A 12,841-nucleotide genomic window follows, 5' to 3' on the forward strand; every position below is an offset into this window, starting at 1 on the left:
AATTGCCATGGAATCCTGATAATTTTGCATCATCTGTCGGGGACTTTCCCACATAAGTTGATGGCAATATTATCATTTTACCAATATCTTGACCCATTTTCTATCATTATTGTACAGGCTATCCATTAAATTTTTATAATTCTCAGCTCTGAGCAGTTTTTGATTCATTAGAAGAAACAATAATCCTTGAGATTCAATCCTAACATAGGCCAAGACACAATATTCATGAAAAAGTTTTTCGGCGTAAAATAATGGTCTAAAATTTCTACGAACAGCTATACTGATAAAATTGTAACATTGTAAGACGACTTCGAGCAGTTCGACAATCTTCTCTGTGTTGAAAATTCTCATGCCATCTGAGTTCTCCATTAGGAAAAAGTAAAGGAAAGGCTAAAGGGTCAATATTGAGACTGGTTGATTTGAGTGTAGTTAAATGTTGAGAATATTCTTGTACAGAAAAGTCTATATTTAATGGAGATTCGCCGTTTTCTCCTACAAAGATGACCGGTACCTGGAGAAATGGGGGATAGCGGGATAAGGTAAGTGGACTGTATTGAATGAAATAAAGGGGGATGCACAGTACGTCCCTGCGACTGTAGAGCGGGTGTATTCTTGCACAGCTGCTGCGCTGAACAGTACCTCATTATTTGATGGAGTGTTATACCGACGCAAATCATAAATCTCTTGATTTGCGTCGTCGTGTTTATAAAACTGCATTAATACTGAATATTTGGGTCGATTTTCTGAGACTGCTTTTAATTCCTCTTCAGCTAAAATTGCAGACACCCTTTTGTATATTTTGACAAAAGTACACTTTAAGAAGAAAACAGAACAAAAATCACTTAAAAACACAACCTGTCTACATACCTAGTGAAACACTACTCACAGTCTTTACGGAGAGCTCTTCGGTGCATCCACTTACCACAACTGTGGCAATGTTTGCGAAACGCATGGAGATTTGGCTGTTAACAAAATGATATAGGTATCATCAAACAAAGACAGAGACATGACCAATAAAAAAATTATGAAATTCTTACGGATACGCATAATGTGTGTAATACAAAAAAATAAATGACGCAGCATGTAAATGTTTTTTTAATTTGATTTATCCTTATACCCAAACGCATGGAGATTTGGCTTCTCATGACAATTTTCTTAGTTACCAGGACTCACATACATTGTTATATTAATAATTACAATATTAAAAATCAAAGTTAAAATTATATTTCAGTTTCAATTTGGTTTTCATAATATTTATAGTAGAAAATAAACTATCCACGGTGGCGCAGATATGTGGTAGGCACAAAAGTTTTTTTATCAATTCACACAATGTGGGGAATATTTGGTCTAACGTTGTAAATTAAATTTTTGACGATCAAAGAGTAAAATAAATGACAATGCATTTGAACCTTACTTTTATACGGTTAGCGGTTAGTATTCTCATTTGACGCGAACACATGTCAAGTGTTGATTGGTTGTTATAGCTAGTGACATGAAAAGATGGCCACTGCAGTTTGTATGTCAGTGTTATTAGAATTTAACGAAATACTCCATAATCCGAATTTTGCGGATATATGTTGTCGATTCGAAATCAATATTTTTTTATGTTTTGTTATTCACATAAGGTTTCGTTCCAGTCTACCGTACCCCTTGACGGAATTATGAATATAGATAGTTATTTAAGTAAAGTACTGATACTACGATAAGTAGGTACTATAGTAGAAAATAAAATAAACAAAGCTCTAAAGATTAGAATTAATTGTTTATTTTAAATATTTACAATTTAGTTTAGCTAAAATTAAAGTTGTTATATTCACGCACGCGAACGCGGCAGCGGCAACGGACGCGTTTAGCCCGTTCTAGTGTTTCTATTGTCTTTAAAATTATTTAAAACGTTGATTTATTAATTTAAAGTTATCAGAATGATCCTTTAATCGAGACATTATAACCTACAATTAAATATTCATTTTGTAGTGCAGTTTGAATCCGGTAAACATTTTAAATAACATTTAATTGTGTAACTAAGAAGTGACGGCAACTGTTTGAGTGTCTTCAATGGGTACAAAGGTCAGTTGTAAACTGGATGTGAATCATATTAACTATTGAACAAAGTGGCAGTTAACCGGTTCTACGCAGCTATATGGTAGTTAATTTCAAAAATTGACTTTATGAAACGTTGGCCTAGTGGTTATTCTCAGTAATTATTTGTGGACGGATGTGCGATCAAACCCTGACCACAACATTTTTTTTTTTTTTTTTTATGATCACGTAATATATTTTGAGCAATATTATCATACAACATGCAGTGTGCCGGCTGTTTGAGGGCAATTAAGGACCGAAAATATTTATTGTGTGAGGGATGCAATCAGTTTTATGATCTGGACTGTGCAAATGTATCCGAACAGCGTTTTTATAATACATTAGTTGATGAACATAGGAGAAATTGGAGATGTGTATTATGTGTAAGTAAGAAGCCCAAGAGCGATAACACTAATACACCAGCTCGTGCTGCTTTTCAAGCAGTCACAACTCAACGAGGAGGAGCTGTGAGGAGTCCGCTTCATTTTGATGTTTCTATGTCGGAGCAACCATCTATTATGGATATTCATAATGATACAGCTCAAAATGAAACTGTGGAAATGTCAGACATGCAGTCATTGGCCTTAGAAATGCGGCTATTTAGAACTGAGATGATAGAAGAGATGCGAGCTACTAGAGCACAGATGGCGGTGTTAAATGAAACTTTGGCTAAAATATCGAGCAGAGTCATTAAATGTGAAGAGCGTATGGATAAGCTCCAGGAGCGTCTGAGTGGTATGGAACATAGTATAGAAAATGGTGCAACGGAGGGCAATAACAAGTCACTTGAGGCGTCTATGACAGAGTTGAGATTGGAACTGAACGACCGAGATCAGGAGTTGCTATTAAATGATGTAGAGATTGCATGCATTCCGGAACAGAAAGTTGAGAGCCTTCCTCATATTGTCACTACTCTAGCAAATAAATTGGGAGTTCAATTGACAGATCAAGATGTAGTAAGTGCCACACGCGTAGGATATGTATCATCGTCCTCTCAAGTAGGTGAGCACAGGCCGCGTCCCATAGTGGTGCGTTTGTCTCGGCGCATCGTTCGAGATCGGTTATTGCAAGCTGCGCGTGTACGAAGGGGTGCCACTACTGAGGGCTTGGATATACCCGAACCATCCCGGCGGTTTTATGTTAATGAGAGATTAACCAAAAACAATAGACTGCTGTTCCGTCGAGCACGCGATCTGGGCAACCAGATGAACTGGAGATACGTGTGGACAAGGGACGGCAGGATATATGTGCGCCAGTTCCAAAATAAAGATGCTCCACGGTTTCGCATAAGGACAGAAGATGACATTGCACGGATTTTTGGTCAGGATGTTGTTTGTCCCTCAGCATAATTATTAACATCTATGTAGCTTCTTTTCCAGTAATTATGTATGGTACTGATTATAAACCATATTTAAAGTTATATTTTTGTATGTACTTTTTCTTTCAGTTTTGTTCTAAATTATTTCATCTAAGCATTATAGTAATTGTTTTAATTTATATACCTAATGAATTTTTTGCAATAATATTTATTCTTTTACCTTTCTTTTTGATAAACCTTTATTATTTTGTTTGTATGTCAACATCCTCTAAATCATATGTATGTTTTACTGTTTTGTATATGTACTTTTTCAGTAAGTTTTGTACTCTTTTATTTGGTCTAATTATCAAATCCATTGATTTAATTTTTGCCCTTAATGAATTTTTCTATGTTATATTACCTAAATTACCAAGTTACTATTTTTATTATCATCTAAACTCTATAACAAAAAGTACCAATCCTCTTAGAGTAATTGTTGATAGATTAAATATTTTATTTAGCTTCATAATTGTTTTTGGTGGTTCTATGTATATATGTTCTGAGCATAAATGTTTGAGATGTGTATTATGTGCCCCAGGGTTTCAATTCAAATCGAGTGTACATTTTAATTCTCTAATCATAATAGATTTATTTACTGTCTTATATCTACAGTACATTTGGATTATGTATGTTTACTTATATAATGTGTACTTTCTAATATTATTCATTATTTTATTTAGCCTTGGGATCAATTCATGTAGCCTGGTATTTTTATTATATTATATTAGCTTTCAATTCTAAAACAAAATATCTTAAGTTAGGTCTTTATAATGCTGGATCTCTAAACACGGGTCACGATGATTTTCTGATAGCGATGAATCGATTTGAACCTGACATAATAGCTATAAATGAAACGTGGTTGCCGGAAGGACAAGAGGCACGTGCGCCAGTAGCACCCGGCTATCGACTGCGCAACAAACCGCGCCCAAGACACATTTGTGGTGGTAGAGGTGGTGGTGTTGCGTTCTACTTTAAAAGAGATATACGAGTACGCTTCTTGAACCATCCCGAAAATAACATCGAACAAATGTGGCTATCGATACGAGTAAATGGTCATCGCATAATCATAGGAACAGCATACAGACCACAGTGGCTGAAAATAGATACATTCATTGATGCGTTAACTGAATCTGTTTCCCACTTTTCTAACTTCAAGTACATGGTTTTGCTGGGAGATTTCAATGTAAATATGCTGGATAAATCTAGTATTGGCTTCGTGAAAATTGATCAATTTCTGAGGTATCTTAATTTGGAACAGGTAGTAAAAGACCCTACGCACACTTCGGTGAGTTCTGAAACACTTATCGATCTTGTGTGTACTAATTGTAAAATTCGTGACGTAACTGTGGACAATATTACCGGATCCCTGGGTCATTCAATGGTAAATATTAGTTTAAATTTAAAGAAAACGAAAGTACTGCCAAGTTTTGTTACATATAGACCTATGAACAAAATAAATATTGATCAATTTAACAGGGATCTTATAGTACTGAATTGGGAATCAGTATCAAAAATGTCATCAGTTAATTCCATGGTAGATAAATTCAACTTCTTATTGTTGTCTCTATTTGATCAACATGCGCCATTGGTTACAACGAAATTTAAACACGCTACACCACTACCATGGATTACTGATGTGATTAAATTAATGATTCAACTGCGTAATAAAGCTCATAATAAATATCGCAAATCAGGATCTGAAACGCATAAGAATTATTACAAAGAACTGAAGAAATTAGTCTCAAAAAGTATCGAAAGTGAGAAACGAGCCTATTACAATCATTTTGTTAATTTGAATGTTAATAGTGGTAAAAAATTTTGGAAAAATATAAAAGAGAAAATTATTACTGATTCAGATAAAAATGAATGCCTATCAAATAAGTTTAAGGACCCTAATTTAATTAATAACCACTTTTTAGATGTGCCTGGTCCTGATTCTGTTCCCATATCTAATTTGTCATATTTTGAAAATTTTAGGTACACGTCAAATTCATTTTTTTTGCGCCCTGTAAGTGAAAACGACGTGGTTAGGTACATAAACACAGTTAAGTCTAATTGTATAGGCAGTGATGGTATAACTCGAGACATGATTTTGTTTACTCTCCCACATACCCTACCTATTATTACTGCCATAGTTAATGAATCAATTTTAAAAGGCATAGTTCCCAATCAATGGAAGATAGCACTAATTACACCCATATCCAAGGTTACCCAACCAAATGATTTAAAGGATCTCAGACCTATAAATATTTTACCGTTTTAATTATAATGGTAGCATATTGCTAGTAGTAGATGAAGTCAAGTTTCTTGATGTAACATTAACAAAAAATCTATCTTGGAATAAGCATATCTATATTTATGTGATAAAGCCTTTAGAGCTTTTAATATTTTAAAATGCCTTTCCAAAACATTTTGGGGCTGATCTAAAGATTTTACTTATGTTATACAAATCCATACTTCGTTCTCACTTTTTTTGTAGTTACCTTAGATTTGCTTCCAACCCCATGCTCTTAAAAAAATAATATACATAGAAACAATTCAATATAATAATTTGCGTCTAATTACTGGTGCAATGAAAACAACTCCAATAGTCTCTCTTCAAGTAGAATGCAACATTCCATCTCTTCGTTAAGATTCAAATTTCTTAAATTTACATTCTTGCTAAAACTACATCGCATTTTCCATAACTCGCTATTATAAAAAAAATTTGATTCTCAAACCATAGCATCTTCTAATTCCATAAAATTCCCATACATTCTCCTTGACTTCTCTACAATGAAATCTTGAGTTGAGCAATATAACATTCATGTGACAACTAATAAATGGGCATGTTATGAAAGGACATATGATAGTAAATTTTGCAATATGAGAGTAGAAACTGATAAGAACCAAAAATGTAAAGAAGAAGTATATGAACATCTTTCTCATGGCCTACATTTAACACAATATACATTCTGTCAAAAAAGTACCGGGAATTGTTCATTTAAAAAGACCGCGCCACACATTGGTCATATCTTTTTTTGCTGGAATGTTGGCACAACTGTCCTTCATAGTGACGCAGAGTTTGGGCGCCAACTTTCAATTACTTTGTTTTTGGCATTCAATTACATCAGTTAACCTCATATGTACTCTGCTATTTTTACTATGGATAAAAATATCGAACAAAGAATTTGTCTAATAACCAAAAAGCCTATAGCGAATGTGCTTTATCAAAAACACGAGTCTATGAGTGGTATAGCGTTTTTAGAGGGTCGAGAAGTCGTGGAAGATTTGCCCTGATCTGGTCGTCCATCAACATCTTCAACGGATGAAAACGTCAATAAAGTCAAGGAAATGGTGCTGGAAAACCGTCATTTAAGTTTGAGAGAGGTAGCTCATGACCTTAGCGTGTCTCACGAATCAATTCGCAACATTTTACACCATCAATTAGGCATGAGACGGTTGGCTGCTCGACTAGTACCAAGAGAGTTGAACTTTCTTCAAAAAAATCTTCGGAAGAAGGTGGCTGAAGAAATGCTTGAGCAAGTTAATTCGGACCCATCGTTTATCCAGCGCATTATAACAGGTGATGAAACGTGTGTATATGAGTTTGACATGCAAACCAGTCAACAGGCGGCTGAATGGCGCTATCCACATGAGCCGAAACCAAAAAAGCCACGTCAAAGTCAGTCAAAAGCGAAAGTCATGCTGCTCGTTTTCTTTGATTATCGTGTTGTCTACTCGGAATTCGTTCCAAATGGTTCTTCGGTAAATAAAGAATATTAGGTTCTTATCATAGCAATATAAAAACTGGTTATGGATTTCGTATATCTGCCATTACTAATATATTATGGTGGTCAGTATAAAACAAATTTGTTACCTTAGCAAGATTTAATTCCTGAAATTAGAAAAGACTTATAAAAAAAATTGGGAAGAAGATTGGAAACGTACTACCAAAGATAAAGGTACTTGGTATACAGGGATAAACAGTACAATTGGCAAAAAAACCTGGTTTACTCAGGGAAAAATATTTTTAGAGAGAAGATATGAGTATAAAACTCAAATTTGTCGAGTGCGATTTGGACATTGCAAATTCAATGCTCATTTACACTGAATGAAGATATTTAATAATCCGATTTGTCTTTTATGCTCCAATAACGAAAATCATGCTTTAGAACATATATTTTTTGATTACCCGGCCCTCAATTTAAACAGAATTTTGCTCATTGCTAAGCTTCAAGAACTATTCAAATGTACTACATTTAAACCAATTTATGACTTCATCATAGTAACTATCGGAGAATTATAAACATTTTGTTGTATATTGTTTATTAAATATTGTGTCATTCATTTTTAATCTATGGTATCTGTACGCATGATTCTATGGTGGCAGATAGCTTTATCTTATTTTCTGTTTTTTTTTTGTTATGCACTACTCTGTGCAGTTTTGGTCTTAAAAAATAATTTTGTACGTTTTCGTGTGTTACAGTTAAAAGTATTCGTATGTGCTCTTAAAGTTTTATTCAAGTTAAATAACAGATTATGAGACATAATATTAAAAATGAATAAGTTTGATAGAAAAATAACGTTAACCGGACGAGATAATTATGAGGTATGGAAATTCCAATACAATATAGCGGTGTCGGTCAGGATAAATCTTCAAAGAAGAAATATATAGCCTTTACTACATCAGAGAACGTTCTGAGAAGGCTCACAACATGTAAAACTTCCGATGATATGTTAAACTTGAAATATTATATGGAGTTGATATAAAAGTCAATAAACTTTACTTACAAAATAAGTTTTATTCGTTACGGTGTTCAAATTCAAAGAATGTCATGGGCTTTATGAAAGAAATAGATACAATTTTAAGCAAGTTGGAAGAAGCTGATGAACACGTGTCCGACGAGATGGCTGTATCTAAAGTATTAAGTAGCCTTCCGAAATCATATGAATCATTCATTACAGCATTTGAATGCTGCAGTGATACCTCCTTAAAGAATTTACGGATTAAATTAAACAATGAATTCGAAAGAAGAAAATTTTTGTCTAGTAAATTTGAGTGTGAAGTTACAGAATAAGAAAAAACAAATAAGGAGAGGAGCTATGGAACTGCATTTCTGTCTACTGGTATAACATGTAATTATTGTAAGAAATCAGGTCATATATTGAAGGATTGCATTAAATCAGATAATTGTTTTATACCTAAGCCTTTTAACGACATAGCGGCGGTGACATACTTATCTATAAATAATTGAAAACTTGCGGCGGAAGGCATTTTGCCTAATTTAAGATTTAAAATCTGGTCTAAGTAATTAGAACCGAGAACGTGAATATCTTGATACTTATCAAGCAGAGACTTAAATATAATTTCATAGTTTTCGGCGCAGGGTGTAATACCTGCAAATACCGATTGTACTTTGGGTGATAACTTACCCAGTAAATAATACAGTTTTTCTGAGTTTGTAAGTGAGGAGTTGTCATGGACAGTAGATTTGTAACTAGCGTAAAATAAATTCCAATCTTGATAATTGCCGCTGAAGGAGACTAATTCCAGGGGGGGGAGCCTGGGCCTAGATACAGGTGCATCTATCCCACACGAATTCCCGCCCGTGGGCGCAGAAGAAAGATCAGAAAATGTCTGTCTAATTGAACAAAACAAATCTTCAAATGAGTCATATACATGAAAATTAGGTACGGCAGAAGGATTCTCATCAAGCATCCTACTATTATAGTCATCGAGTACATCTTGAAACTTATTACGAACGTCATCGATGGTTATACATGAACTAAGAAACATACGTCTTTTTTCTTCCGATTCCGTAGCCAACTTCGACTTATCGTAAATACTTTGTATTTGTTGAAATAAAGCATTACGTTTAGCTTCTAACATAATAAGTTGACGACTAGGTGAAAGGGTAGGCGCATCTTTATCTTTACGTGACATATCTAATGATTTAACGCAATATAACTATAGGTAATTATACAGTGACCTGTCAATAGACAGCGTAAGCGGACAGTAACGAAAATAAAAATTATATGTAGGTATGTAGCGAGAACACGGTTAAGTGTTGCGTAGATTACTATATAAAATATAATGGAATGCGGGATATAGACATTTATATTTGTATATTATCACGTTGACGGACAATTGCGGCTATAGCCGTCAAAGCGAAGTTCACAATGTGGCATGACTGCTATAGCCGTCCAAAACGAAACGGTCGTTTTTAGACACTACGGCTATAGCAGCACAAATGTGCACTTACTGGCGTATACGTAGAAGCATAGTGTCGTGTTTTGAAAACATCTTTTTAGGTTGAAGTTCATATTTCACCTGTTATACGAGTTGCAGATTCATTATGCACGTGGTTGTGAAGGGAGTAGTGCGATCGTGTTTTCTATTGAATTTATAGTTCTTATTGATACGTTTAACGATATTTATTATTATTTATATAACTATACTGGTATGTATTTGTTTATTATTCATTTTATACTTTAAACAGAAATAAAAAAACAAAATTTAGCATTTTAGGTTAGGTTAACGATACTATAGGTTATACTGTTTACTTTTTTTTTTTGGTTTTACATTTGAAATATAAATAAATAATGATAATGTAAATGATAAATATATAATATACAATAAATAATAATACAAAATAAAATGTTTTATTCAATATTTACAGAAAATGGACAGTTGGGAAAAAGATCAGGCTAGGCTGCTGAAGATTGTTGAGGAAATGAATAGTGGATCAAGCAACAGTGAGTCTGAATCTGATGCTGACAGTGCTGAAAATAACAATTCGGATAGTGAAGATGATGAATCAACTACAGATGAGGAATATGAAGCACCAGAAGAACCAGAAAATGATGAGACATGGCATACCAATACAACATCTATAAGAAACTTTTCTTTTGATGCAGATGCCGCTGGGATTCTTTTGGATATAGAAGAAAATGTTTCTCCAATTCAGGTTTTTGAAAAAATATGGGATGACCAAGTAATGGAAATGATTATAAAATCTACGAATGATTACGGCATAAAACTTTGCAATCAAGCACGGCCACATACAAGGCATAGTAGAAAGGCAAATTTCAAAAATACTGATATGATCGAAATGAGAAAGTTTTTAGGTTTGTGTTTGCTTCAGTCCCAGCTAAAATTCTCCAGCATTAGAAAACTCTTTTCCATTGATGCATTACATTACCACCCAGCATTTCCGTCACAAATGTCTGGAAGGAGGTTTGAGCAAATATTGAGGTGTTTTTGTGTTGAGGAAGAAAATTCAAACGACCCTTTGAGGAAAATAAAAATATTTCTTGATTTGCTCATACAAAAGTTTGCGAATGCATATGCACCAAATGAAGCATTATCATTAGATGAATCGTTGTTATTATTTCGAGGAAGGCTTTATTTTCACACGTACATGAAAGGCAAAAAGGCAAAATACGGAATTAAATTCTATGAACTTTGTTCAGCCCAAGGTTACGTTTTGAATATAGAAGTATACAAAGGCCATCGAGAAAACGATGAAAACATGACAACTATTGAAAGTCTTGTGATGCGATTGATGCAGTCATACTTAAACAAAGGCCATCATTTGTTCATGGATAATTATTACAACAGTCTACCATTGTCTAACAAATTACTTAGCAAAAAGACACATGTGACAGGAACTCTTCGTGTAAATAGGAAGGGTCTGCCACAAGAAATAACACGTCGTAAGCTTAGAAAAGGAGAACATGTATGGCGACGCCAAAATCAGACTTATGTGTCCAAATGGAAAGATAAACGGGATGTGCTATGTCTAACAACAGCTTACCACCCAAGCATGATAAACACAGCTAACCGGCGACAACAGGAAAAGAGAAAACCAATTGAAATAGTGAATTATAATCAGAATATGTTAGGTGTAGACAGAGCAGATCAGATGATGTCCTATTATTCCTGTCCACGGAAGACAATTAGATGGTATAAAAAGGTAATCTTTCATCTACTGGATGTAGCAGTATGGAATTCTTTCTACATCTTTAAAGAAAAGACAGGTTCTCAAATGAAGTATATAGAGTACAGGGAAGCAATCATACGATCTCTAACTGGTATAGATAATAAACGGGATGGAAGAACTTTGGTTCAATTTAAACGTGCACAAATCCAAACCAATGAAATCAACAATGGAACACAGCATTTTCCTGAGAAAATTTCACCTCCTGAAAATTATCAGCGAAAAACATATTTTCAGCGTTGTAAACAATGTTATAAACAGGGAATAAGGAGGGAAACATCATATTGCTGCAAGAATTGCATGTCAAAACCTGCACTGTGTCCTGCACCATGCTTTGAAACATGGCATACCGAAAATAATGTATAATAATTATAAAATTATAATAATTTTTTTTGTCATTTATTTATTTTTGTTTGATTAAGAACTAACATTTCGTGTAAAACTCCCAAAAATACTTTGTTGCATACAAAAATTGCTTGTTTGAACCATTAAACCTGTCATTTACGTTTTTAAATTTTTGCTGTTATAGCCGCCATCGTCCTATCACTTAGTGTATAGAGTCCGCTGGCGCCATGACGGTTATAGCCGCAACCTAATTAAAGGTACTAAATTAATCAAAATTAAGTTTATTTAAGCAGAAAGAGTAAAACTATACTTCTAACATTCTAAAAATCACAAAAACATATAGTGTCAATTTTCGAACTTCGCTTGTTCCTACTGTCCGTCAACGTGTTATATAATGGTGTGCGGGATGTACAAGTATATTATGTATAATATACAAATAGGATACAATTTTAAGACTACTATAAATGCGGTGATATGAATATTTATTATCTAAAGAGATAATATAGAGGTATGCGGGATATTATATGGTACTCTATAGCGGTATATAATAAATGTTTATAAATAATAAACTATTACACATATAGGTGCTTGGTTGCGGTATAATATAAAGAAATAACAAGGCAATCCTATATGGCTGCGCGGGTATGTCTGAGAAACAAATAAGTAATATAAGACTAAATAAGCGGATTTTATATTATCAATTTTGAAAGCGGTTTCTTAATAATAATATTAAACGAAGGACCTTGCGAATAAATAGCAAAAGAGGTACGTTATTAAATGTAACTCAATTTAAAAAATAGCAAAATATCTGGTTCGTAACGGGCCAAAAAATGTTAAAGCGGTTCCCTAGGGATATGTATCCCGAGAGATATTTTCCTTCGACAAGACTGTCGTCACAGATCACGGGCAAAGTAAGGAGTTACGAGCGTACCTGGCTTTCTGCTATGGCGTCTTGGTGCAGGAATCGATGATCGGATGTTGACTGGACGTCCACACTAAGCCTGGTATTTTTGGTGAAGCGTTCCACATTTTGACACATTTTTTGGAAGTTAGGTTTTGTATTGCGGAGGGATTGTTA

General features: G+C 34.1%; 3 protein-coding genes across 3 annotated transcripts; all 3 read left to right on the forward strand.

Moving 5' to 3' along the window:
* The first annotated feature begins 500 nt into the window (after positions 1–500).
* Positions 501–4,371, forward strand: LOC131843023 (uncharacterized). Its single transcript, XM_059191613.1, has 2 exons — positions 501–507; positions 2,284–4,371. Exons 1-2 carry the CDS (start codon positions 501–503, stop codon positions 3,426–3,428), a joined length of 1,152 nt encoding a protein of 383 aa, XP_059047596.1. The 3' UTR covers positions 3,429–4,371.
* LOC131843024 (uncharacterized) lies at positions 4,251–5,699 on the forward strand. The gene has a single exon (XM_059191614.1). It carries the CDS (start codon positions 4,251–4,253, stop codon positions 5,697–5,699), a length of 1,449 nt encoding a protein of 482 aa, XP_059047597.1.
* A 1,070-nt stretch (positions 5,700–6,769) lies between these two features.
* Positions 6,770–11,784, forward strand: LOC131843025 (piggyBac transposable element-derived protein 4). Its single transcript, XM_059191616.1, has 3 exons — positions 6,770–7,183; positions 8,248–8,340; positions 10,099–11,784. Exons 1-3 carry the CDS (start codon positions 6,770–6,772, stop codon positions 11,782–11,784), a joined length of 2,193 nt encoding a protein of 730 aa, XP_059047599.1.
* The last annotated feature ends 1,057 nt before the right edge of the window (positions 11,785–12,841 follow it).

This window comes from Achroia grisella, unplaced genomic scaffold (assembly GCF_030625045.1).
Source record: "Achroia grisella isolate CSIRO2021 unplaced genomic scaffold, CSIRO_AGI_Agris_v1 utg2716, whole genome shotgun sequence".
NCBI lineage: Eukaryota > Metazoa > Arthropoda > Insecta > Lepidoptera > Pyralidae > Achroia > Achroia grisella.

Coding starts and splice junctions, on each gene's coding strand:
- LOC131843024 (XM_059191614.1), top strand. CDS start 4,251: ATGAATCGATTTGAACCTGACATAATAGCTATAAATGAAACGTGGTTG.
- LOC131843025 (XM_059191616.1), top strand. CDS start 6,770: ATGGTGCTGGAAAACCGTCATTTAAGTTTGAGAGAGGTAGCTCATGAC. Junction 7,184..8,247: donor TCGTTCCAAATGGTTCTTCG/GTAAATAAAGAA, acceptor TCAAATTCAAAG/AATGTCATGGGCTTTATGAA. Junction 8,341..10,098: donor ACGAGATGGCTGTATCTAAA/GTATTAAGTAGC, acceptor CAATATTTACAG/AAAATGGACAGTTGGGAAAA.